The following is a 27,379-nucleotide window of genomic DNA, read 5'->3' as shown; positions in this document are numbered from 1 at the left end:
ACACTAAGAACTCTGTGAAAGGTTTCACCTAGATCCGTGTCTGGGGATTTTAAGGGTGCTAAGAAAAAGATTCTACCAAGAAACTTTGTATATTCCAAGGATTTTATCTAGAGACCACCCAGGGGGGTTTTCTAAGAACCCTTTTATATTCCAATGGTTTATCTAGAATCTACCCAAAAGGTTTTACTTCGATTTTTTTTTATATCCCAAGGGTTCTATCTAGACTCCACCTCCACATTTATATTATGGTAAAAACCACCCTTAACGAAAGAGTTCTTTAAAACAGTCCTTTCAAAAACGGTTCCGTGGATTGACAGGGTTCTTAATGGAATCCTTATTAACCCTTATGGTTCTGAGCGGAACGACAGCCCTTCAGGAGGAACCCCTTTGGAACCATTGTTTCAAAGAGTGTAGAAGTAAAAAGAAGAAGCAGATCAGGAAGTCAGAAATACTGACAAGCAGTTTCAGATAAAGGAACAGGGAAGAGGCGTTCATAGGCTGTGAGACAGAGAAAAAGAAAAAAAAATGATGAGGGATAAAATTGGCAGAGAATAAAACAAGATGGCAATTTAGCAAGTTAAATGGTAGCGACACAGGGCAGTGATAAGGATGTGAGAGCTGGGACGAGGCTGAATAAACAATTTTGAAACACCTGCGATCAAGTCAGAAAAGGATGTGAGAGAGGAGGAGGAAAAAAACACTCAAGCCAAGTCTGGGAGATGGGAGGAAAAAGGAAATCAAGGTCAGCTATTTATGTAGTCTACTGTAAAAACTGTATTATTTTTGCAGTCACCCATATAAAATCCCCAATCATCAGACGGTTAGTGACTGTAACCTCCGGTCTGCTTAACAAGGCATTTGACAACAAAGTATTAACACCACAAACCGGGCCGGAGGGTACACAAGGTCAGAGACAGTGGAGAGAGAGACAGAGAGAGTGGAGTTTTTGCAGAGTCATTCCCAGAGCTCCGTCACGCCTAGTGTCTCTTTGCCCTCAGACAACTTTCACTGTTGACCTTGAGATAATTTCACTGCACCAGCAATATACTGCAGTGTCCACAGTCACGTCAGAACAATGCAAAATTAATTAAACAGGATATATTCTCCGCCAATTTCAGCAGTGTAGTCATATTCGAGTCATGTGTATTGTTATTCACCCAAAGGGGTATATTGTTTGTCTAAATATATTTTCTTTTTATGATGCGAGCTCTGCAATGCAAAACAAAAACTCAGAGGTTTATGAGATGGGCTGAGGGAGTAGATTTCAGACAGATAAATGAAGACCAAGTAGAGAAGAGAAAAGATGAGAAGGGCTGACACAGCCAGATAACCTCATTTTTCCTCGAGGCCCACGAGCGCGAGTCTGCGCGCGCACGCACGAACATATCTGTCTACAATCAGTGTGTGTCACAAGGCCTTTTGCCACCTATAAATGTGGCTATAAATTAGGAGAATTCATAAGATGGATTCTCTGTCTGCTCCTCAGTCTTCAGCACTCCCTGCTCTCATCTCTTTATCAATCCCTCCTCTGGTTTTCCGCAGATGAAAAGTCTACCTTGAGGGCCCAACAGACAGTGGTGTAAGTGTCAAGTCATGCAAGATTTGTGTGACTGAATGTTAAAAAAGTACAAAGCGCGTTTTTGGGAGAAAATCCTGTTTGTGACTTCCTAGCTTTTTTACAAAAGTGGGTAGACCGTCTTGATTGAATGCTTTTTGAGCGCTAAACTGAGCGTCTGACCTTTGTTGGACTTTGTCAGCTGTCTAAGGACCTTAGTGTCCACTTGGCGTCTTTTTTCTGAGCGTTTTTTTTTCAGTTGTTTCTAATGAAGAGAGCGTATGCGGCAGCATGAGGTTGGTTAGAGAAAAAGCGCTCAGCCTTTTTTGTGCAGCTGCTTCAAGCACTTCTCATTTAAAATCTCTGTACTTTTCAGAAAGGCGCTGATTGTCACCGTTGCCATTTATCAACCAATCATATATTAGATAGGGCTGTACTGTACTGTCCACTGTACTCTACTATTGTGGCTGTTTTTGTGTTGTTCCTCAAGTGTTTCTCATGAGTGTATAGGCTGTGAGAGCGAATTTCCTCTATCAGAGGACAATAAATCTTTCTCTTGGCAAAAATCTGGCGATACGATACATATCACAATAGAGGGGTTCTGATTAAATATATTGTGATACTGTAAACAAGGTGATATGTTGCTACTTTTTTTTAAATCTAATTTTAAGGAAAACTGACATCATATGAAGAACACACTGCCAAATGCTTAAAATTTGAGTTTGAAAAAGTAGATTTTTTTTATCTAATCAGAACAGCTTGTTAGCTGTGAAGTCAAGTCATTGCATATTTAGCAGCTGACATCCAGTACTGATGATTAGCTCACCAGGCTAATTCAGTGCTTCGTTCTGTCTCTCTTCCTTCTTCCCACTGGGTATTGCGTATGTGCTTGCAACTCATGACATGCATGATTGGAATTGAGATGAGGGGAAATAAGAGAGGAATGTCTTAATAAATTACATTTTAACACAGACAAACCTGACTTGAGCCTGACGCTTTATGGAGCAAAACCACTTGAAACCTGATAGTTTGTCTCCTCCAGGTTGGGTTCTGTCAGGCACTGGAACTGTATCTGTCCCCTTCAACTGTAAAAGCAAAGCAGGCTCATACTCATTCACATTCATTTGATCAGTCTCTCTCTTTCTATCTCTGTCATACACACACACGCAACTTACCACGGTAATTACTTCCTGTTGAACACATCTGATTGTAAGGCATGTGGGTGCAAGAGGAGGGTTACTAAAAAGGGAGGCAGGTAGAAGAACTCCTGGGTTTCCAGATAATTACAATCTTGTAAATTTCCTCAGAAAATTAAATGATAATCTGGTAAACTCCTAAGGTCATAAGATAATGGAAATGTTCTGTATTCAATCATGTGCTGTTAGAGCTGTACTTAGTAACCACTGGGCTACAGTTAATAACTATTATCAAATCTGACCCAGCTAAATTGCAGCTGGGAAGAAAATGTCTGTCATTTTATTGGTCCCTGTGATGATTTTTATGATAGTATCTTGTGATTTTTTTTTTTCTTAAATTGAGACAGGAGACACATGCAAACAGATTCTCCCCCAAACACACACACACATTTATATGCAAATTCAGTACACACCAAGACACATAAGCACACAGTATCATAGGGAGGAGCATATGGTGTTGACACGCTTCAGAAGAAAATCTTCATGATCCTCTGTGTGTGTGTGTGTGTGTGTGTGTGTGTGTGTGTGTGTGTGTGTGTGTGTGTGTACGTGTACACATGACCAGACTTATTATTGTCCTCAATACAGTTCCAGAAAATGAGCTAATACATTTAGATTGGCCCATATCTACAGAATGACAGTACACTGTGTCCTCTTTTTCTGTCCTTGTCTCTTAAGGGGACACTTGTTGCCAATTAAAATGAGGTAAATGTCAGTACAGTGTGGGACAGAGTAGTTTGGGCATCATTTATCAGTAGCCTATAAATGCACACAGGCCATTTGAGTATTTCTGGTGTGCTACAAACTAGCCAGCGATGCTGTCAGTCTCTCTCTGCGCATGGTAATATTTTAGTTGTTCATTTTCAGCATGTTGTGAAATCCAAATAGGGGAGAGTCAATGCTGCAAACACAATGACAAGATAGGAAAAACGCAGCTGTGTGTAAATGTACATTTATTTCACAGCAGGCAAATCTAAAAGTAATACATTCATCCTCCGCTGGCTTTTTTTCTGCATACCCCTGCACGTCTGTGTGTATCTGTACTTGTAACTGAGAGAAATGAACCATAGACAGAGCTTTTGAAGTGTGTATCTATTGAAACAGTGAATCTGTTTGCTCAAGTACTGAGCACTTGTCTCTAGCTACACATAAACAATCTCAGTCAGTGGATGTTGCACAGGTATTTCGTCTTTTTGCTTTTTGTATTCCCTAAAACAGGTTGTCCACCTGTATGTCAGCTACAGGATCGCCTGATAAGCTGAACATCTCCCTCAAGCAGCAGTTGTCCAATCATAGCTTAGCAATTGTAACTACAGAAGGCTTCTCAAGCTGGGTGCATGGGGCTCTAATAAAGAGCATGATAGTGCCTTATCCTTAACTCTCCAGGAAGAGCTGTCACAAAGGGGAGCTTTTTTTTAAAAAAAAATGTGAATTGTGGGGCGCCTCTGTAGCTCAGTGGGTGGACCATGTACCCCATGTACTGAGGCTATCAGTCCTCTGCGGCGGCCACCGGTTCGACTTCCACCTACAGCACATTTGCTGCATCCCCTCTCTCTACCCCCTTTCCTGTCATATCTTCTGCTGTACCTATCAAATAAAGACTGTAACCCCAGTTAACCATTATAGTTAGTTACAGGGCAAGGTAACAGTTGACCCGTCCTAATTCCAGCTAGTTTTGCGCTGTGCTTCAATAACAGTTAAGCAAACTTGGTACCTCGGACAACTTTTTCCTTTTCCTGCAAAAGTGACGTTTAGGCTCATATTTTCTGGTAGCTAATGTTAGCAAAACATTAGATAACTAGCATCATGTTTCTAACATGGTGCTGTTTGGTTGCAGTGTGATCTTACATTTTTCTTTTTAATAATCACGGACTAAAATAAAAACTAAAAGAAGAAACGTGTTTCAGTATTCCATTCTACATGGACCATCACTGGGGAGGATGCTGACTTTTTGCCTGATACATGCAACTTTACCCTTTCAGCTCAATATCATGTGTGCATTTTCCTTTTTAAAATATTCTTTTGGGCTTTTTATGCCTTTTACTCATATAACAGCTGAAGATATTACAGGAAGGAGGACGAGAGAGTGTGCAACAAAGGGCTGTAGGCAGGAGTCAAACCTATAGCCACTGCAGAGGACGCACCACAGTACATGGGGAAAAAAACACACTACCAACTGAGCTACCGAGTGTGTGAAGATCACATTTTGAATTAAGTAGCTGTAGCTAACGTTAACTCAATTAGCTAGCAAGGTACACCTGATGAAATCTGGCAGCAAGAGGTGTCATTCCGGCCAGAAAAATCAATGGCTGTTATCTTTGTAGCACTTCACACGTGCTGTCTGATAGATAGTTCCAAATTCCAAAAAGCCGAAATCCTCTTTCAACACACATATATAACATATTTAATGCTGTTCATTTTGGTTAACCTGTCTTAATACTGTTTTCCATCAGAGACAAGATCCTGTTGCTTGGGATGCTTCCTTCGCCGAGGCATCCCGGGACGTCTTGAACATCCGTTACACCCTCCTGCCCTACTTGTACACGCTGATGTACGAGGCTCACACCAAAGGAAGCACAGTGGTCAGACCGCTCTTGCATGAGTAAGCACAGACCACACAACACACACCGTTCTTATCTTTTTCTGCTAACATCATGGCTTGAGCATTGCATGTAATCACTTCATCATCAGATCGTTAAGTTGGTACCAGGATGGATCGTTTCCCTTGATTTACTGCCAAGATAAACTGATTTTATACTACATTACGTCTGATTAGGATGCAGAATATCACATGAGGTGGTTGCTGGACTACAAACCAGTTTAGGTAGAGCTTTCATTTAAGTGCTTCAAGATGTTTTTAGCATGAATCTGTTTCAGTGCACAACTAATTTTCAGCTAGTTGTTGAAATATTACCACCGAAGCCTCCCTTATTAGCTACTGCTCATTTGAATAACTTGACAGGCTGGGACAAATTACAAGTGTCTTCCCTCCAACAGCGGCTGCCATAAAGAAGCCCTTGAGCAAGGCACTTTTCTGTTTCAATTCCAGTGAGACTGTTCAGAGGCCAACCGTAGATGACTGTGGCTATACTTGGCAGCTCCCAGATGTGAATGTGTGAAACTGTATGAAAAAAAAAGACATATTTATTCATTTTAAGAGACTCTTCTAAAGTCACAGATGGTATTTAAGGAGCTGGCAGGGTGAGTCTGGCAGGGTTATTTGGCTTGCATCTTCAAACCATTGAATTCTGAATGAGTACTTGAACAGTCGTCTGGGCTGAGGACACAGGAGAGAGCGTCAGCGACGTTCATTTCTTCAGTCAGGCTTAGTGGCATCTGTGCTGGTGTTTCCTAGGTTTGTGAATGACAAAACTACATGGGATATCTACAAGCAATTCCTCTGGGGACCTGCCCTGCTCATCACCCCTACTCTCGACCCGGTATACACACACATACACACACTCTTCAGCTTTTTTTTCTTTTACACTTTTCCTTATATCATTATGCTTTAAACAACATATCATAGATGTTTATATATAAACATATCACATATATAATTTTTCAGTCACATCAGATGTAGTCATCTCCTTTGCCTATATTTCTGTATGATTTGTTTGGACTTCTTTTGATTAACTGACATTGTGATTGACAGGGAGTCACGTTTGTGGATGGCTATATTCCTAAAACACGCTGGTATGACTACCACACGGTAAGTCCATGTCCATAACCACTAGAAAGACTAGTGGTGGGTAGAGTACTGAAAAATGATACACAAAGTAAAGTTTGATTATTACCAATGATTCAAGTGAGAAACCTTCAAGTAAAAGTTCAAGGAGCACATAACTAAGGCTCCGTACGCCTGTCAAGCTTTGTATTTCTCTACATGTTGAAGCGGTGTGTGACAAGCGATACTCCGTGTCTCGTGTGTTCAGACGGTGGCGTCTTTTTTGCAGTCGTTCGAAAACCTAAAACACAAGAGCACATGTGTGAGGAATGGATTAAACTTTGTCTTTGTCTGCTCTAACATAAGCTGCTAGTGTTAGCATGTCCGACTAACACCGGCTTACTAGCTGCTGCAGTAACGTTGCTTCCAGCCAAATACCACTGCATTTACCAAACTCGTGACTTATTCTCAGGGTGTAGATTGTAATTTGTTATGTGGGGCGTTAAGGAGGAGGATGTGGGCTGGAGCAGTTTGAAGGCGGGCCGACAACTATGCATCTGTCTCTTGCTCACTCTTTCAGGTGTAAGTCAGGTTAGCTTAGTTTTTATCCCTGATGAGAAAATCACGGTTATGCTGGTCTGCTGGGTTACTCTAATCTCTGCGCTTCCTTTTCCCATGTTAATGAGTGTATTTCTGTTGTGTATTGTATATGTATACATGTCAGATTTCACCATCTGACCAGTGTTTGCTGGGATGTAAGCTAGCTTTGGCCCAGTTTTCTGTCATTAATATTTAGTAACTTTTCATATTTCAAACCCTTTTACAGGGTTCTTGTCTCAGCACTGCTGGAGACACACTTCTCAGCTGACTCAAGGAATTTAAGAATTAGCAGTAGCTCACAATAGCCAGCTAAACTAATGAAATTTGCTTGCGAGAGTCGTCATTTTAGCTGACAAAATCCACAGTTGTCGGTGAGAGATGAGAAGCCTGCTTCAGTTTACTTCTCTGTGGAATCAAAGACCTTGTGTTTCAACAATTGCAAACAATTTCAGTGTAAATCTGTCACCGTTATAACCATCAAATTCCATATATACAGTGCTAGAATGGAAAGCTTGACAGGTGCAGCAAAGTAACTAAGGAGGACTTATGGAAGTAACTAAGTAAGTAAGTAATAATATCTCAATATTTTTGGGAGGCAGAGCAAACACGTCATCAAGTAACTGTCTTGTTAAGTTTTCGATATAAAAAGTGTGGCCAGATGTGACCGCGGATTGTTGCTAGAAGCAGCCTCTTGTTCTGGGGTTTGCTCTGTCATCATCACATTATGGTCAAAAGACAGGTGGTGCTTATTTTTCTTCAAGGCAACTTACATTTAGAGCAGTTCTAACAAAAGTAAATGGCAAATGTAAAGCTCACCTGGTGTCACAAAACAGCAGATAGAACTGAAAATACAGTAGAGCTACAGTGTCTATTATTGGAAGAGGTAACAAAATGTCTGGCTGATTAGTGTATGCATAACATGGATGCACTTTGATAATATTCCTAATATGACAAAATATGCATGTGAATAATATGTTATGTTGCAGATAGGATATGAAAATATGTCCAGGTTCAAAAGGAAAGAGACTAAAACTACAACAAAAGCCCAAATGACAATATTAACAAGAGAAATCTTTGACAACATCATTAAGGAGTTGCAGCTCAACAACTGCAGAAGGCGCCTTGATGACAAAAACAAACATCCAATCGCTCTGTCTCTTTCTAGCTAGGGGACTCCCCATCTGTTAGACAGCATCATAAAGCCAAACAAAACACAAGAAACAACAGTACGCATTGGGGCGTGGGATGGTGCAGAGGAGTGGTTACCTCCATTAAACTTGTCCTCTCAGCAAACTGAGAGGGGCAGAGACAGGACCAAGGACAAAGTGGAGAACACTGGGGAAAGAAATAAGTTTTCAAAGAATTCTTTTGGCGTGTAATAAATTACTGAAATGTTTCCGATGTAGCCTTTATAGATGTCACATATTTTACTACGTGCCTTGTGATTTATTGGCGCAGAAATGCCAATTTCCCACAAAGGAATTGTTGAATAAAATGAATCAAAGTTTCATTACCTATAGTATTTCTGGTACTTTAATAGTATGTAATTATTTCTGCTTCCATCAGGGCAAAGAAGTTGGAGTGCGCGGCCAAATGATGACGATGCCCACACCCTTAAACCATATTAACCTTCATATCAGAGGAGATTATATCATACCCAAGCAGAAACCAGAGAGCAACACACATTTCAGGTAAGTGCACACACATCATGGCTGACGCATCGTGACAGCAAACAGCTACAGGTCAGCACCTTGTGTGTGTGGTGTGAAGTGTGTGTGTTTCCTGTCTCCACCTAATGCCTATGCAGTCAGATCGAGTGCCAGAGGATACATATGTGTGTATTTTTCTGTGTGTTTGAGTTCTTAGAAACACTTTATTTGAAAGGACGTGCATAAGGTTGTCATTAAACTGTCGTAATCATGTCATGACCTGACCATGACCCTGACATTGTACATGAAGGCGTCTTTATAAATGTTTCTGACTGCTCTCATCAGGTGCTGCGTAATCAATGCATAATCAACTTTGCATTTAAAATGACATAATTGACTGAATGACACCTGGTGACAGTAGTCATAAACATTTATAAAAACTCCTGTTCATGACAGGGTCATGGTCAGGTCATGGCATGGTTGTGACAGTGTCATGGCAGTCGTATGCACACCTCTTAATATAAAGTGCTCTTCAAAGACTTTGCCATGTATGACCGACACACAACAAAATGAATGTCATCTATGATCGTTAGTGTGTGTCACAGAAAGAGGTGGTGATCATGAGAGGGAGAGACGGTTAGAGGGTGATAAGTGTTCCAGCAGCACTGAGATCAGGTGGATGCCCCCAGCAGGAATGTTAATGTATTTGTCCTCAGCAGCAGGTATAAATAGATGTTGTCCTTTAGCAATATGCTATATCCCTCTCTACCCGTTTTGTTTCAGTCGGAAGAATCCTTTAGGACTGATCGTTGCCCTGAGCGACAGTGGCACTGCTCAAGGATCGCTCTTCTGGGACGATGGAGAAGGAATAGGTAAGTGAAAGGGTCACCTTTGAACACCTACACACATGCACTCACATGGAGAATAGTATAAAAATGCAATTTTCTTTCCTGTGTGTTTAAGGACTGATTATCCCTGATAGTCAGTTCATGCAGGTAATATCCTTTTGCTGGTATAAAAGCATATATTAGTGATAATAAATTAAAATTTCAGGCAGGCTAAAAATCATAGATGGTAGACAGATTGTCATGCACAAAGGCACTGCAGGCGGTGATTTCAGTGCACTTTTGGTTGTTTGCCATGCTAGCGGCATGGTTCTTTGAAGGGCATTGTCAGTCTGTCACTTGTTGGTCCACCACTTTGATCCAAACTGGAATAGCTCAACAGCTAATGGTGGATTGCCATGAAATTTAGCACTCACATGAATGTCCCTCACAACAATGAACTCTAATAACTTTGGTAGCTTGTTAACTTTTCTTCCAGCTCAATCATCAGGTCAGATTTTTTATTTGTTCAATTAACTTTATGACCAAAAGCTGTTGACATTCCTGTCAGCCTCAGTTTTTTTTTGCATCTGACGTGTTACGTCTTTCCCCAGAAATTATAGTCACTAGCTAGAAACAACTAGTCAGAAACTCACCATTACCTTGAATAAATACAGGTTTTCTGGCTTTGACCATTGTTGTGAACATTTGCAACAATTTAATTACACAGCTCAATATGCAGTGTATGTCTTGGGGGTTTTAGACATTTTACTGCTGAAGTGTTACTTATTATGGCGTCACTATAAGCATGTTAGCATGCTTACCCTAACATAAAGTATGAGGCACCACTCTGCCTAAGTATAGCCTCACAGAGATGCTAACATGGCTGTAGACTCTTTTTCATCATATTATATGCTCATGTTATAAAGAATTGGACCAATTACCATGATCCAGTTGTCCCAACAACAGCAGCTAACAGTATTTAAAACTCACAATCTTTTTGTGTTTTCATTTTTTGTTCAATTAAAGAAGCAATACGTAACAATTGCAATTCCAAAAATGAGTACTGTAGTCCAGATAGTGAGTTGGAGCCATGGACGGTATGTTAAGTAGGTTGAAATACTATTTAATATGCAATCTACGGTTGAAGCAAGTTGTTTCTCCTGCCCAAGTCATTGGTCCTACACTGTAAGCTGATCAGCTGTTTATAACTATCAGTTATCTGTCAATGCAAAGCTTTGCTCCATATAAAAGATTATTAATGATTTCATAGGACTAAGAATAAACAGACACTAACTCATCCAGCAAACATTTGGCATTGATTTGAATTCTAATTAAGGTGAATTGGATAAACAAGAACATTTATTCCGGCCTGAAATTAAAATTTCAAAGGAGAACACTATGGCTGTAGCCAGTATTTCAACTAAGCGTGTTTCCTTCAATTCTGAGTAAGTTTATTACAAATTTTTATTATTATTGTATTATATATTCACAAAAAAAAAGTCTACCGGACTGGTGTTCAGACAAAAATGACTGAACATAAGGTTTAATTTATTTTGTGATATACGGATGAAGATACCATGATGTTTTTAAATGGCATCAGGCAGAATTTTAATCAATTTAGAGACAGAAGCAGCTTTTGAATCAGGAAATAAGCAACCAGAGGAACGCCTTCAGCTCAGCATGTCTGAAATTTATGTACAGTATGAGAAAGCAGATGGAGCTATTTTCTACTGAATATAAATTTCTTCATTGATTCCATCAGATAGACACAGACGACTACAACATAGTGTCTCTCCGCTTTCTCACTTGTTCACACACACACTCACACACTGATATATGTACAGAATCAGTCTCTGAAGTGCTCCTGTGAGAAGATGCACTCCTCTGTGAAAGGCGTGTTTGTGTTGGGACAAAGAAGAGAGGGGGGAGATAGAGAGAGAACAGGGGATGACAGAGAAGGGGAGTGACAGAAACTATTACAGTAATTCCCCGTGTCGCTGCCTGGAGATATGCTCTCCATCACTCCTCTTTTATCTGCTCGCTCGCTCCCCTCTTCTGCGTCTCGCTGTCTGTCTGCAGTGTAGCCTCCCTATGTCTTTCTTGTTTGCTTTGCCTCTCACTGTGCTTACCTGTATTATCTGCTTTTCTGGAGTTCTGCATGTTTGAGTTTCACTTCAGAGGGTTGGCTGTTCACTCTGCTGCCAGTCACACTGACTCATCTGTGCATTAGTCATTGGTTATTCCCTCATTCATTTAACCAGTCCTATGTCCAAACTAGCCTAATTCTTCTATCTTAATAAGCTGAGGTCACACTGTGTGATGAGTCAGTGTGTAGATGAGTCTATTAATGAGTCACTTCTGTACAACATTAATCAGTGGTGGAAATGTAATTAAGTTTATTAACTCAAACACTGTAGATAAGTACAAATTGTGTGTACTACTTTCTACTTCTACTTCTACTCTTTGGCAGCTTTAGTTACTTTGCAAATTCAGATTTTTGCACACAAAACATATCAAACTGTGCAAGTGCTGTTGAAATAATTTGACAGTTAACAGCAGCGGACTCAGGCTGTCGAGGTGCAGGGTAAAACAAAAGTTGTGATGCATTTATGGTGAAACTGTTCCTATCCCTGTTTTACAGCACCAAGGACACCCTAGAGAGGACTTTATCATGTTTATCTCCAACAGGGGCGTCCAAGACAGCACTTTTGATGTGTTGTTTGAACACAAGTGCACAGGTGATCGCCCCACCTCTGAGTGCACCAGTGGCGATTAATAAATTGACATAAAATGAATTATTTTGTTTATTATAAGTCTTTTCATGCAAAAAACTATAATACATTAAAGATTTCCTGCTTTTCATTTCAAATATTTTAATAATTTCAATTCATTTTTAATAATTCTATTTGTTTGAAAAAAAAAAACATGACTTTGAGCTCTTGTGACAAATGAACAAAATGTGATGGCATTTCTTACTTTTTTCAGAATTTATCCAAACCGAACAATCAATCAGTCATTTAATGAAGAAAATAATCAGAAGATTATTTCATGATGAAAATAATCACTGGTTACATTAATATGCAAAATAGTTCAAAATTAGCTCCACGTCAACCAACTACAGCAGTAAATCATGCTTTTCAATGCATGAGTAATAATCATGTAATGATTTGTAATAGCATAATACATTCACAGGGGACATTTTTCTGCATGAGTAATTTTGCTTTTTTATACTTCAATTAACATTTTCCTGACGTATTTTTACTTGAGTTATTACTTAAGTAAAAATATGTCAGTATATTCAGGAAAATCCTTCAGTGCAGGACTTGTACTTTTATCGGAGTATCTTTACAGGATGGTATTAGTGGTTTTACTTGAGTAAAGGATGTGAATACTTCTCCACCACTGATATTAACTTGTCCAGTCACTCATCTTTTAGTCAGTTGTTAATTTATTCATGCAGCTACTCAGTGTTTCATTCACTCATTAATGTCACCCTTCACCAGCTGACTGACTCATTTATCCACTTCATCAGGTGTTTGTTGTTTTGTCCATCCAGTCAGTCAGATGAATAAGAACTCAGTCCTCTCCTCAATATGAAAGCTCATATATTAATACAGCCTCCGTATGTCACTGTCCCTCTGTCATTCAGTCAGGTAGTCACATGTGTTTTGTTTTTTTTCGCTGTCCTTACATTGTCTCCATTTCTTGCTCTGTATGTAATTCACTCTTATTTTCTCTCCTCAGACACAGTTGAGAAAAAGCAATATCTGCTGACCTCCTTCACAGCAAAATCGGTGAGTTCAAGGGCCAACTACATGTCACATCTCTTTTTTTTTTCCCTTTGTCGTCATTATTGTCATTAATGCAGTGAGGATGGAGAATAAGCCCGTACTTTGACATGCGTTGGGGCTGTGGTAGGCGGCTGTCAAAGGTTAACAGTTGAAAACCATTAGCACAGAATTTATGTATATAACTGAGGTGGTGATTTGAATGTAGCTTTTACACCTTTTGGCTGAATTCTCACTTATAAAAACTCTTCTTCTGACAACTGTATCAAAGTAATGATGTACAAATGCTCACACTGTGGAGAACTTTAATAATGGCACTATTATAATAATCTTAAAGTAGATTCATTTTCATTTCACTTTAAAGGGATAGTCCAGATTAATTGAGGTGGGGTTGCATTAAGTACTCATTGATGGTCAGTGTATGATCTACGGTAGATGGTGGCCACGCCCCCAGTTTGGAGAGGCAAAGAGCAGCAGCAGTACAGAAGCTAAGCAATGATCTGCTGTGGACACGGTCAGCAACAGAAGGTATTTTAGCCACTTCAAAAGGGTCCACCTAAAAGAAATTAGATAAGATATTCCTTTATTAGTCCCACAACGGGAAAATTTACACTATCAGTATAAATCAATATCAGTTTAAGTGCATGCTATATTTGGAATACTTTCGCAGCTTCACTTTGCAATTAGACGGTCTGGAACCTGTCCTCAATAATCCAAATATTGCTCTCTCAAAAGCACCCAAACTCCATACATGAAATCAGTACTTTTACCTGGCAGAACGCATCTGGGAGTTGCTGGTCTACCACTGCCTCAACCTGTTAGTTTGTTGTTAGTAACTCTGCGGGATCTGAACTAAGACCAGAATGAGGCAGAAGTACAAAAGTAACTCAAGTGTTCTGCGAGGTAAAGTGGCTGATTTTGCATTTGCAGTTTGGTTTGCTTGGAGAGAGAGATATTAACTTATATAACGGCTGTTTTCTGTCTGTCTGACAGGAAAGTAAATTGGTCAAAATATTCTAAATATAGCGTACACTTAATTTCATATTGATGTTTTTTAGGTGGGCCTTTTTTTAGGTGGCTTAATTTACGTTTTGCTGCTGAATCTGACCACAGCAGCAAATTGCATAAATTTTGCGCTGGTGCCCCTCTCTGCTTCTCCTAACTGAGGGCGTGCCAGACACTCACATCAAATAATCAGAAGTATTCCTTTTACCAGAATATTAAAAGGCTTTAACAATAATTTAACAGTCTGTCATGCAGCTTGAATATGAGGTAGTGGAGAGGATTTGCAGAAACACCTGGTAGAAGCCCTTTTTTATGGGTATACTGCAGTTTCACTGTCCTGTTCTCATCATTGCTTTTGATATATGATTTAGAAGTCTTGTGCAAGTCATAGTGACATTACAGAGTTATTTTCCATTTCAAGAAGGCGGAATAAGAGAGTAGATAGACGGATAGATAGAAGTAGCCGAGTGCATTAGTAGAATTTAATAGCAAACTCAGATACTCCAAGTATAACTGTATGAGTCTACAGCCTTTAGTTTTGTGCCAGAAGCCGATGGTCCGAGTGAAGTCACAGTGTCATTTCATCAGGTGCAAGGCTTTTGTTTGTGCACACACCTGTTCAGTGTTTTCATGGCTGCTAAAGAACATGCTCTCATCGAGGTGGTTGGAGTGGAGCAGCTGTGCTTCTGTTTATGCAGATCACAGTGCGTTTCTGGTACTTGTTTTGGCACAAAATTGCACTTGCATTTCTGCCTGCTCAGACAACCTCTTATCACAAACACAAGCACAAAGAGCAATTTTGTGGCTTTAGTTGGCAAAAGCACAGACGCTGATTCCAAAACGACAAATAAACAAATAAATAAATGAATGAATCCCCGCTCACGTATGTTGCACATGCCTCTTTCACCCAGTACAGATTGATACAGAAAGGGGGCCTCATGCAAGAACACCTCGTACAAAACAGATTCATTCTCAAGTGGTGTGTACAAGTGGTTTACGAGAACTGCTTGGCTGCAGTCACCAATTTTCTTGAATTTCTGAATGTTCTCTTATGTACAAACACAATTTACAAGGTCCAAATCTGTCATGTGCAGCTACACTGACAGTTTTTCACCAATGCATTGTATATTGTATATGAAAATCCTATACAAATTACAATTCCTAATTATCATAGTATAATTATGTTGATATTATCCTGTGTGACTCTACAGTTTCAATTACAGTTGTATAATATATTGAAATAGCCTAAGGATATCATCATTAATGTAAATTGACTACTGTCAAGCCTATTGGTTGTATCTTCACATACATTTTTATATTTTTATGACCGACAGTGCAGCATCACCTATTATGGCGCGACCCAAGTGATAGTACAACTTAATTGCACATTTTTTTCCTATTTCTTTGCTTTAGCAGGTCCCTTAATTCAACTGCTGACGCTGTTAAAATGATAGACTTTCTTTGGATCTCCAAAATCAGCATTTCAATCTCCAAACCCATAAAGTTCTCATTTTTACTCTACTTTTATATCGTATTATTGGAGTGTTAATAATGAAAATTTCCTATTCTCATGAAAAATACGCTCAAATATTAACAGGCGGATCATTTACACAGTCATCTGAAGTTAGGAGTGTTTGCTGAATCGGATGCAGAACACTTGTATGAGCCCACTCTGTGAAAAAAAGTACAAAAAGTTAAGATAGGAATATCAAAATATCCTTGCGTACATGTGCATGCGGACCAGAGTGTATCGAAGTACACCTGTCTACTCTGCTCAGATCAGTGAGTATCGATCAAATATCTGTAGCCATCATTCAGCATTATCAATGATATGTTCTCCATCTCATAATTTATAATTTGATGATACCCTGAATGTCTTCCCTTCATTAAAAAAAATCTAATTAATTAGTATTAGGGCATGGCAAAGGGTTCAACAAAATGCTTTAGTACTGCAGTGCAATAGTCTGCCAGATACAGACACAAACATTTTGTGTGCTTGCATTTGTCTAAGCAGCAGAAATTAGGATGTGATAGACCTTTTTCACAGCAGCCATTCTGACAGGGAATAGTGGGATAAAAACATGTGTTACCAATGATATTATTTCATTCAGGTCAAACAGAGACAGAGACCTGCTATTGTGCGTTTTGGCTGACTAGAAAGGCTGTGCTACACTAAATGGAACGGTACCTTAATTAGTATCACTGGTCACGTTTACCCTACAATATTACTTTGTACAGTGTTTGTATTAGTAAAGAAACACAGCAAAACCCTTATTACTCCCCAGACACCTAACAGTACAACAATAAGATAATACAAGCCATACTTTGTATCAAATTAGACACAATTGCAAACAGCCTTTTTTGACATTATTATAGGATAAATAGAGAGACCTTCCACTTCAGTTTACAGTGCAGTTCTGTTGTGATATATTCAAAATTACCCTCCAAAAAAGTCTGATAAGTGTCTAATACTAGGGCCTAATACTGTCCACTAAAGAATATAGTTTTTGTCTATTTTGATACAAAGTAAACCTTGTTAGTGTCTAATTAGGATTAAACTATTATCCAATAAACAACATGTCATTTCTAGTTTTTGTCAAATTTCATACAAAGTACAGCTTGCTACATCTTATTAGTGTCCTGTAAAATAAAGTGCAACCAAGGCCTGTTTATTTCCAAAACTTCACAATGCATCTCCATCAATAAACCCTCAGCTGCATCACCCCACTGACCTTGGCACATTCTCTTTTATGTGGGGTCAAGTCATTACTAATCAATTAAAAAACAATAGATACATAAGACGGACAACAAAATAGGAAGTCATACCTGTGTTTGCACCTCTGCTGACATTGCGCATGTGCGCGAAAGTGGTACCTTAAGAGTTTGTGTAGCATGTGCCTAAGTTTTTGGCCAAGTTCAGTGAAAACCGAGTGTTTACCAGGCCACAGCTTGATCACATTTTGAGTCCGACATGACAGACATTCCCTAATCACTGGGACTAATGGGACTAACCCAGCCCTATTAGCTTCTTAGCCAAGCAAAGGCGCACAATCACAAACAGACACACATTAATGACCACACGTTTAATCGCAAACATACACACATACGCATACGCACACATCTACAGTACACACATCCCCACATACGGCAGCCATGGCCAAACATCTGTGGCTGTCCTCTGCCTACCATCAGGCTCATTCCAAAGCAATTTCACACAGCGATAAAACAGGCACACTGTCTGACAGCCAAAGGGGGAGAGAGCGAGGAAGAGAGCGCAAGTGTGTGTGTTTTTTTGTGTTTGAATGTACTTGTGTGTGCGTGCGCGCGCGTGTGTGGGTGTATGTGTGAACAGGCAGATGTGAGAAGATGAGGATAAGTTGGGCAATGAGGCCAGTGCTGCCTGGCAGATTAGCAGATCGTATGCCATTTTGGATGGCTATCTGAATGTAGATGTGTGTGTGTGCGTGTGTGTGTTTGTGTTTGTGTTTGTGTGTGCTCCTGTAGCTCCATATGTGTTGGACCTTCAGTCCGAGGCCATTTCTACAAAATGAGAACATTTTACTCTTCTTCAGTTTTTTAAGGGGCTGCTAAAAGCAAAGTGCAGTGTAAGAACTATAATACAGTGGATATAAAACTAATGACATGGAGAAGGATACTCAAACAATCTTCCTCAGTAGGGATGAAGTACAGAATAGAGGAGATACTACTTAATATGAATCAAGAGCATCTTTGTATTACATTTTTGCTATTTCTAATAACCCTTGTTTCCTTGTTTCACCCTTTTGTCTCCTACTCTTTCACTTCCAGAACAAACTGTCCAATCAGGTCGTCAACGGTAACCTCGCTGCTGCTGACCGGTTGACCCTGGGCGTGGTAGAGATTTGGGGTGCAGGCAGTGTTAAGGTCACAGAGGTGACCCTAACAGACACGTCTGGAACCGCGCATCCGCTGACCCCGCAGCACGACCTTGAGACTCAGGTCAGGAGAGTTTTTGGACGTTCACCATTTAGTTACCATAGTAAATGTAGTTATTATACAAACCAGTTGACATATATTCAACTGAACACAGTACAAGGACAAGATATTTAATCTTCAAACTAATTTGTTTGTTTTTTTGTAAATATACACTCGTTCAGAATTTGATGCCCTAGCATCCTGATATCCCTTGCAATTGTGCGTTGAAGAGACTGTTAGACTTTTTGTCCAAGCAGTTTTTCACAAAGTGGTGAACCTCGCCCCATCTTTGCTAGTGCTGCTTGTTACTGACTAACCCTTGCGAGGATTAATAACCAGTCATGATACGTTATCAATATATATATATCACGTTATCAATTATCCTGTTGACCTGTCGAATGTTTTTGAGCATTCCACAAATTTGCCAGTTTTTTTTTTGCCCCCGTACCAATTTTTTTTAATGCGATTCAGGCATCACATTCAGAATGGGTGTATTCAACCGAATACAAGTCGGAAAGGACTTGCAAATTTTTGTATTTGGCTTTATTTATCTTTTCCACAGCATCCCAACTTTTTTGGAATTGGGGTTTGTAGTTATCTAGATGTGTATGTGTAATACATTACAAGTGACAATAGCTAAAATAGGGCCAGCCTACCTCTCAGTTTTTAAATAGGCTTGGAATTTTGTGTTTTTAAAGCTTTCTGCCATTGTGAAAATGATAAACGCAATTCGGCAGATTGCTGGCTAATGTCATCAAATGCAGGAAATGGTCTATGACCACAAAAGCTCTTAACATAAATGAAATGCCAGTTTTTTGGCAAAAGGGTGTTATTTTGTGCACATAGTTGCAGACAGAAACCAATAATGTGTGGTATATCCTATTTATTCATGTTTTATTTCATTTTCCATGAAACAGTCTGCATCGTAGTGCAGCTTTAAAGCCACAGAAAAACATTAATAGAAAACTGAAAAATGTTTCCAGTTTCCCAATTCACTGTGAAATGCCTCACAGCATTTGCTTAAAATCAACCGTAGACATTGTTATTCAATAACAAGTTTTTTTTTTTTCTGCAAAGTCTTATTCACTGATCATTAAGAACATAAATACTAGACGGAGGCATCTGCTAGCAGGGACAGGAAACTTCGATGGTAATGGAACAATATTAGCTAATGTGTATACAAGCGTGCATATTCCGCTGCATCCCACAAATGCACTCAGCTAAATTTCTGCTCTAATAACCTCAAAACAAACATATTAATCACTGTCTAACATGCATACAATCAGTGTCATTGCATTTAATAGTTCACTTTGCACATTCATATCATAGCTCAGTGAGCCTCTTTCATCACCGCATGCACACAATTCATAAACACACCCTAGCTTTCGAGTTGACTGAGCATTTCCCTGCCAGTCAAAAACTGTCACTACAACAACAATAAAAAAACACAGGTTCACAGCCCAACCCCTGCTGTGCCGCACTTTGTCATCTAATAGCTGTAATCAACTCTGCATTTTCCCCCCCTGACACTTTTGTTTTGTAATGAACACAGTGCTGAGGACTTGAGTCAGGACGGCGGGTTTAAAGCTGCTCATGTAAAATGATTGTCACTTCTTCCTCTCGCTTGCTCCATCATCTCGCTCCAGTGGTTGAGCGGAAAGAAATGTGACAGTGAATCATGAGGAGTTGTGAACACGAAGCCAAAAACGTATGGCCTGTTACAGAGCTTGATACATGGTGATTCATTTGTCCAAATTGTCCAAAGTGGCTTGCAGTGCCACAGTTTTTGGTGGCTAGTGTGAAAATTGAACACTGGCATTTTGTCAGTTCTTTACATTGAAGGAAACTGACCCTTCCTAAGTCCCACCCATTTTCTCTGTGTGGTCCAATGACAGTTGAGTAAGCCTGGTTCATCGGTAAACTCTTTCCTTCCCTGTTTCCTTAGATTTGCCATGTGCTAGGCTTGTCATTAAAAAAAAAAACATACATCACACATCACATCTTAAGTTAACTCATGTGAGCTAAACACCAACTATCTAGCTAATCTGCATCAATCGTTAGCAAGTTTTTAACCAGCGTTTTGCAAATATTAGCTAGCTTAAGCTTTCACCCATTATATCGCTTTTACAGGAAAAGCAGAAAGTTGACTGAGGTACCAAGTTTGCAACTGTTATCAGAGCACAGAACAAAAAGGGGCGGGACTTAGGAAGGGTCAGTTCCCACCGTGTACTGTGAACTGTAACTGTCATTTTAAACCGAATATCTTTTTGAACCGACAAAACAACATTTAAAGACATCACCTTGGACTTACAAAAACAGGGATTTTCACTGTTTCCTGGTATTTTAAAAAGGTTGCAGCCTTAGATTAAACATAACAATTAACATTTGTTGATGTTGTTATTTGACCGCTAATAAATAAAATATTTTGTTCAAGGGCAAGTGAAAGTTTATTTTGGGCAATTAGATTTCCAGCCCACTTGCATGACCGGGCAAGAGAAGAAAAACAGTAACGCTGAACCCTGGAGTCTCCTCTGTAGAGGGTCAAGGTCAACTACACTGTTCAGTTAGAGCTTGAAAAGATTCATTTTTTTTCCACACAAGGACACCAAAACAGTATTTAGTTGAAGTCATACAAGTTCTTTATTCACAAGGTGAGAAGACAGTTAAGAATCCAGAAATGTACAAATGCAAATATGAGTAAGGAAGAAGAGTTTAGGTCATAAACTGGAAAAAAGAAGGATATATATCATGTGGAAGAAGAGGGCAAGGAGGATGTAGAGGTGTTTTATAAGGTGCAGGATGGGTGATATGGAAGTTTACCACTACGAGTGAGTGAAGCAGAAGAAAAAGGAAAGACTAGGCCAAGTTTAAGAAGATAGCATGTGTTGTTGCCCTCTCCTCATTTAGCTTGTGATAAACTATTCCTGTCGAGGTTGTGTACTGTACTCAGTGCACTTATCGGGAGCATGAAAATGATAGCTACAGCAGCTCCATAAATAATCGTAGGTGAAAAAGCCCGGAAGCCTTTGATTTATACTGTTCTTGGAGAAGACGGACAGGGAGAAGCAGGGAGAGACGGCAAGAATTGCAGATGAAGAAAGTCAGAATGACAGAGGGATTTTGAGAGTGTGTGTGTGTGTGTGTGTGTGTGTGTGTGTGTGTGTGTGTGTGTGTGTGTTGGGGATGCGAGGATGGGTGGAGAATAATGAAAAGACAGAAAGACAGTCCATCTTTGGAAAGGAGGGAAGGAAGGACAGAGCGCGGCGGAGAGGGAGAGAATGCATCACAGAAAACAGATGGAGAGAGGAATAGAGAGGTGAAAGAGATAAAACGGGGAGAGTGAAAGATGGGCGGGGGGAAGGAAGAAGGGCAGAGAGGAAGGAGAAAGAGGGAATGAGGATGACACAGTATGTGCATGGTAATAAGTGGTTTTTCAGTGTGAGACAATCCATTCATCTCCTTAAGTATTGTCTGATAGGGTAACAACTTGAAAGAAGCAGTAAGCAGCTGGCACTGTGTCATTTGAATACAGTGAGGTGGGAGAGCTACATATTTCTGTCTTTTTATTCTGAACATGTATAGGCCTCTTCATACTGTCATATATAATACCTCATCACTTGTATAAACTCAGGCTGGTTTAACTTTACTGGGGTCCCATGCTGTTTATAAGGCATAAACAAAATGGGATTATTTTCCTTTGAATCGGATACAAGGCATGGAGCAGAACAGGAGGAACGTTGTGCACATGCTCATACATTTATTACATTTAGTCAACTTAAGCTCCATCTTTCCATTTATCCATATACACTCTCAGAAATAAGGGTTCCAAACTGGTTTTTCCCAAAGGGCTGAGGTTCTGAGAGACTAAGGGTTCCATTAAGAACCCTTTTCAGAAGAAAGCGTTCTTAAGGGATTATTGAAATACTTGAAGAACACTTTCCTCAAGGAAAGTACCATACTATAAAAGTGGACGGGTTCTAGATAAAATACTTGGAATATAAAATAATTGACAGTGAAACCACCTGTGTGGGCTCTAGATAAAACCTTTGAAATATAAAAGGGTTCTTGGTAGAAACCCCTGGGTGGGTTCTAGATAAAACCCTTGGAATATAAAAACTTTCATGGAAGAGCACAGAGTTCGGGTTCTAGATCAAACCCTTGGGAAAGATCCTGCATACATTCCCCAGAGAGGGTTCTGGGTGGAACCATTGTACCATAGAAGGGTTCTCCATTTGAACCTTTCATAGCGGGTTGTGGGTGAAACCTTACACACCCTTAATGTTGACTTCTGGGTAGAACTCACTGAAAGATTTCCAAATGGAACCTTATTAAAAGGTTCAACCAGGAACCAAAGTTCTCTCCTATGGGGACAAGCCCAAGAACCGTTTAAATTTCTAGTTAGCACCTTTATTTCTAAGAGTGTACTTGCTTATCTTGGGCAGAGTTACTGGGAGTTTAGTTTATGAGGAATGCCTTGGACATATATTGTATTATGTACAGTATATAGCAGGGATGTGCATAGACATTGACGGGTGCTGAAGTAAAAAAGGCACCCTTTTCATAACTATGCATAAAAAATAAAGTTACATCTTTTACTTAATTACATGTTTACATGCATGTATTTAAATACATCATACAGATGTTTATTATTCAGCAGATAATAGTCTCCAAAATTGTAAATCCACAAAAAATGTTCTTTAGCTTTCACTGTTTCTCTTTGTCACAAGAGAAGGCAACAGCAAAGGCAACAATGCCACATTGTGCATGCTTTAGTGGAATAAATAAATAACCATTCAAAATCAACAAATCTTTACACAAAATTGAAAAGGCCTGTTCTCTGAATAAATGATACAAACCAGCCAATCTTCCCTCCAAACTACAAAGTAATCGAGGTGGCTGTGACAAAGGAAGTTGAAGGGGGGGGGGGCTCCTGCAGTCTCAAAGAATTCAAACTCAGACTCATTTGTCTGGCATTACAACACAGAGTCGCCATTTCACCGAACTTGTCAGCCTTAGGATGTGGGAACAGTATAGACAAACTGTAAATTAAAATCACCAAATCATCACCAATCTGGACATTGATTTCTTATTTACAGCAACAACAACAACAACAACAACAAAAAAAACAGATGTGACAGAGGAGATCAAGAAGCCGTATGCTGACACAATGGATTTGAAAATATATAAACTAATATATAAAACATTATTTAGCAAAATACTATATAAGCTAAAGGATAATTAGAGACAAACAAAATTAACTGAGGAATCTGAAAACCAATTATCTGACATAATCACAATAAAAGGGAAAAATGTAATTTTAAGAAAAGACGGAAATCACCAAGAACTAATTATACATCATAAATTAAGATGAGCTTTTCAAACAAAACATATGATGCTTCCGATAATGTGTAGGCCGAAATTCTGTTTCTGTGCAATATTTAATTAAGAAAACACAGGACATAATCTGGTTTTACAACACGGGATGTGCACACTTAAAGAAACTACATAAATCTTTCTTTTTTGTATCAACAGAAGCTGATTATAGATGCTACTTCAAAGTCTGTTCCTGTGGATCAGAATTTTAGCATCACATGGAGGACCGGCGCCTGATCAACAGAGGACAGTTTTTGTCTTTTGCTGGTTAATAATTAAAGTACCTGTACATAATGGTCCTTTGCCATAAATTATGATGTAAAGTTAATGCAATGTTTTTTTGAATATGAAATCATATTAATGTACTGCCACACATCTTGATGAGCCTACCATTAAATATATATTATTATTATTATTATTATTTTTGTTGCATGTCACAAGCTCTTTTTTATGTTTCTGTACCATGAAACCTTCAGTAACATTACACTACACTGAGTACAGGCAGAGATGTTTTTCTAATAATTAACACAACATAATGTTTTTCAATAAATAACTTTGAATGGTAACTCATTTGTGTTTTGTGTTTCAATACCTTCAGTACAGAACTACAAATTATGAAAGTGCTCAATACCGAAAAGTGTTTTGTCACATGATATTTAAGTTTTCCTGCAGAGTTATAAACATCTAGAAGCGTTCTTTGGTTCTGAGAGGCTCTCTGTTTTGTTTGTCACATGCGTGGACATGAGGACTCACGTGTATTTGCTTTTACATGTACATGTACGTGGGTGACGTGAATAGACATTCTCTCCAATGGATTCACACTGTTCCAGGTATTTGCATGTAGCGGTAATATGACTAGAAAAGCAGGACTGCAGCAACAGAGACGGGAAAGAAGAAGACTGCAAACATTGATGTAAACAATACAGGATTATGAATGTTTGGCTTTGCACAGATCGTATGAGGAATCAATATGTTTGCTTGACCTCAAAGATAGACAGTGTGTTTTGGTGAGTGACAGTGAATGAAAACATCTCTTTTGTTTTCAAAAAAAAACTCTACAGAGCCCCTTTAAATCCTCTCTCAAATATTATTGTATTAAAGGTCCAGTATGTAAGATTTAGGGGGATCTATTGACAGAATATGACAGAAATGGAATATAGTAATCATATATGTTTTCATTCATGTATAATCACCTGAAAATAACAATTGTGTTTTTGTTACTGATCAAGCTGTTTATATCTACAAAGCCGTAGGTCCTTTTCCGTGGAGGTGGCCATGTTAAATTGCCATGTTTCTACAGTCGCCCACAAGAGAAACCAAACACTTGATTTAGATAGGGCCTTTCACATTTTCCATGAGTTCAGCAGCTTTGTAGTTTCTCCTACATGCTTGGAAAGGGAGGGTGAGGAGTTGTTTGCAATCCACAACCTTACCTCTAGATGCCACTAAATCCTAAACACTGATCCTCTAATGTATTTATTCATTTATTAAAAAAAAAAAAAAAAAAGTAGTAATGTCACTTTTGGAGAGTAACTAGAATAAACAAATGTTAGTTTCAGCTACCATAATTCAAATTAACATTGTAATTACGACACCCTATTCACGCAGCTTTTTGTGGGAATTGCTCAAAATGCCTTTATGCGGTTCTGTCTTTGTAGATTGCAAACTTGTATATTTTCTTTTTTTACATAAAAAAGTTTCAGTTCACTCAACTTGCATGTTGCGCTTAATACATTTTAATATATATATTTTTTTAATTATGAATACTATTTGTGGAGGAAAGAAATAATAACCTAATCCGTGTCCTAAACATATCACCTGCAGAGCGAGCAATTTTATGAAATTACTCTGGCCCTTATTTCACCACACAGGAGCACCAGTAGGCAACCAACTGCTGTGCAAAATGAGTGGACAGGTGCTCATGATAAAATAGCAAACAGCGAGAATTAATGACCAGTGGAACGGAACACATGCAACATCTCAAGAAGTGTGTGCTGATAATTGCAAAAGCTTTGATCCAAGAAATTCACGATGCTGTGATTAATTCCCTGCAGCACGCCCGTAACCAACAGAGGAACGATAACTAAAGTGGAATTACTAAATGCAGCTTAAATTTTTCAGTGCATTACCATTTTTCACTACGAGTTGGCACCTGTGTGATCCCGCAGTTGCACATGTGCATACATCTGTATGTGTATGGGTGTGCGTGTGTGCGGGCGTGCCAGGAACTAGACACTAATTATAGCTCTCACCTGCGGCGAGCTGTCTACCTGTGCTTTGTCTCGTCCCATTACTTCCCCATATAATGATACAGTCATCCATTATTCAACCTGCAGTAAACGTAATGATATCAATTTAGCCATGGGCACCTCAAATTGATTTCCACTGTAATCGGCACTCCACGGGTAGCGATGTACAGAGGGGGTTTACTGCTGAACGGCGTATGCGGGTGTGTGTCTTTGCGTGTTTCTGGGATTGCGTCCAAAAAGTTTAGATTTGTGACGATTCATTCCAGCCCCTGTCTTCAGGTAATATGTGATTTTGAAGGGAAAAAAGTTCTCTGTTTTGACTCCAAAAACAAAGCCAGCCACCCACGAGTGCCAGCAGGACTAATTGCGCCGGTGATCTGACTAGGCATTCTTCCTGGATTTAAACTGAAGTCACAACACTGCCTTCGGAAGAAATCATAGAGAGAAGAAAACACTGAAACAATCAAGTTCTTTTAAAATCTGTCTTTCTGGTATTATTATCATTATTATGTCTTTTATTACATCCCTAATCTTGCTGGAGAAATAAACTTGATTATGAATGCCCTCTGACATTATCATCATCAGATTCTGTTTGATTGCGTTGTTGTGAAGAGGCTTTTTTTTTTCCAACATTTTTTCTCTGCTGTCAAAATATCCATAAACTACCTCAACAGACAACACCACGGGGCAGTCGAATCTGGCTTTCTTCTAAGACATCAAGAAGATCTCACATCTAGTTACACTTGGATGTGTTTGGCTCAAACTTTTAAGAGAAAGAAATGCTTCTTTATGCATGAATTAGTGAATTGTCTTGGTCCAAATACTCATTTCATGCTGGGTATTGGTATAAATATGAGTGCAGCCTGTAGCCTGTGACAAAAAAATGACCTGCCTCGGTTGTAGAGGGTGAGACAGCGTGAGAAAGGTTGGTAGACCACAACAAAATTAAGGAGAAGGGAAAATATGTACAAAAAACTGCATGTGCTATTCTTACAGCAATTTACAGGCAGTATGCATAAGGATGACATTAAAGCTACAGTGATAAATTGGCCACGCTGAACCAATTTTTATGAATCATATCAAGATTGTCTGTCCATGTCAGGTGTACTATTGGATGATATATCATTAGTGGATTAGCCTGGCATCATCAGACCGATGTGTAATCCTAGTTAGTCTGAAATCTAGGGAAGGGAATTTCTGAAGAAACTGCAGTGTAAATGCTGGTTGTTGAAAAGCTGAGACTAAACTGCATTGCTGGCTTTAATTTGTATGAAGAAGTGAAATTGAAGAAGTACGAATATTTGGAAAAGTGGTGAAAGGTCAGTTTATTATGAATAGGATTTAAAAGTTGAATAGCCATGATGTATAAAAGCTGTTCTTAGTTTTGCGCTGATCAAAATGCATCTGGAGGCAATTGGACTGACCTACAACCAAGCAAACAACACACAACGTGTCAACCCCCCTTATTTAACAAAAGATTTAAGTGTCGTTCTTTCTCCTTTTAGAGGAAATACACCAC

The 27,379-nt window shown here is 39.2% G+C and overlaps 1 protein-coding gene across 1 annotated transcript in view; it reads left to right on the top strand.

Annotated features, from left to right (window-relative positions):
* Positions 1–24,178, top strand: part of si (sucrase-isomaltase) — a 96,969-nt gene extending 72,791 nt beyond the window's left edge. The window contains exons 41-48 of the mRNA XM_084717328.1: positions 5,205–5,353; positions 6,107–6,191; positions 6,404–6,460; positions 8,582–8,706; positions 9,448–9,536; positions 13,236–13,285; positions 18,092–18,262; positions 23,771–24,178. Of these exons, the coding sequence (XP_084573454.1) occupies positions 5,205–5,353; positions 6,107–6,191; positions 6,404–6,460; positions 8,582–8,706; positions 9,448–9,536; positions 13,236–13,285; positions 18,092–18,262; positions 23,771–23,848 (804 nt within the window). The 3' untranslated portion in view covers positions 23,849–24,178. The remainder of the gene's footprint in view (positions 1–5,204; positions 5,354–6,106; positions 6,192–6,403; positions 6,461–8,581; positions 8,707–9,447; positions 9,537–13,235; positions 13,286–18,091; positions 18,263–23,770) is intronic.
* Positions 24,179–27,379: the final 3,201 nt, after the last annotated feature.

Source organism: Lutjanus erythropterus, chromosome 4 (assembly GCF_056507025.1).
Source record: "Lutjanus erythropterus isolate fLutEry1 chromosome 4, fLutEry1.hap2, whole genome shotgun sequence".
Classification (NCBI taxonomy): domain Eukaryota; kingdom Metazoa; phylum Chordata; class Actinopteri; order Lutjaniformes; family Lutjanidae; genus Lutjanus; species Lutjanus erythropterus.
This window is presented reverse-complemented; position numbering and strand designations above follow the sequence as displayed.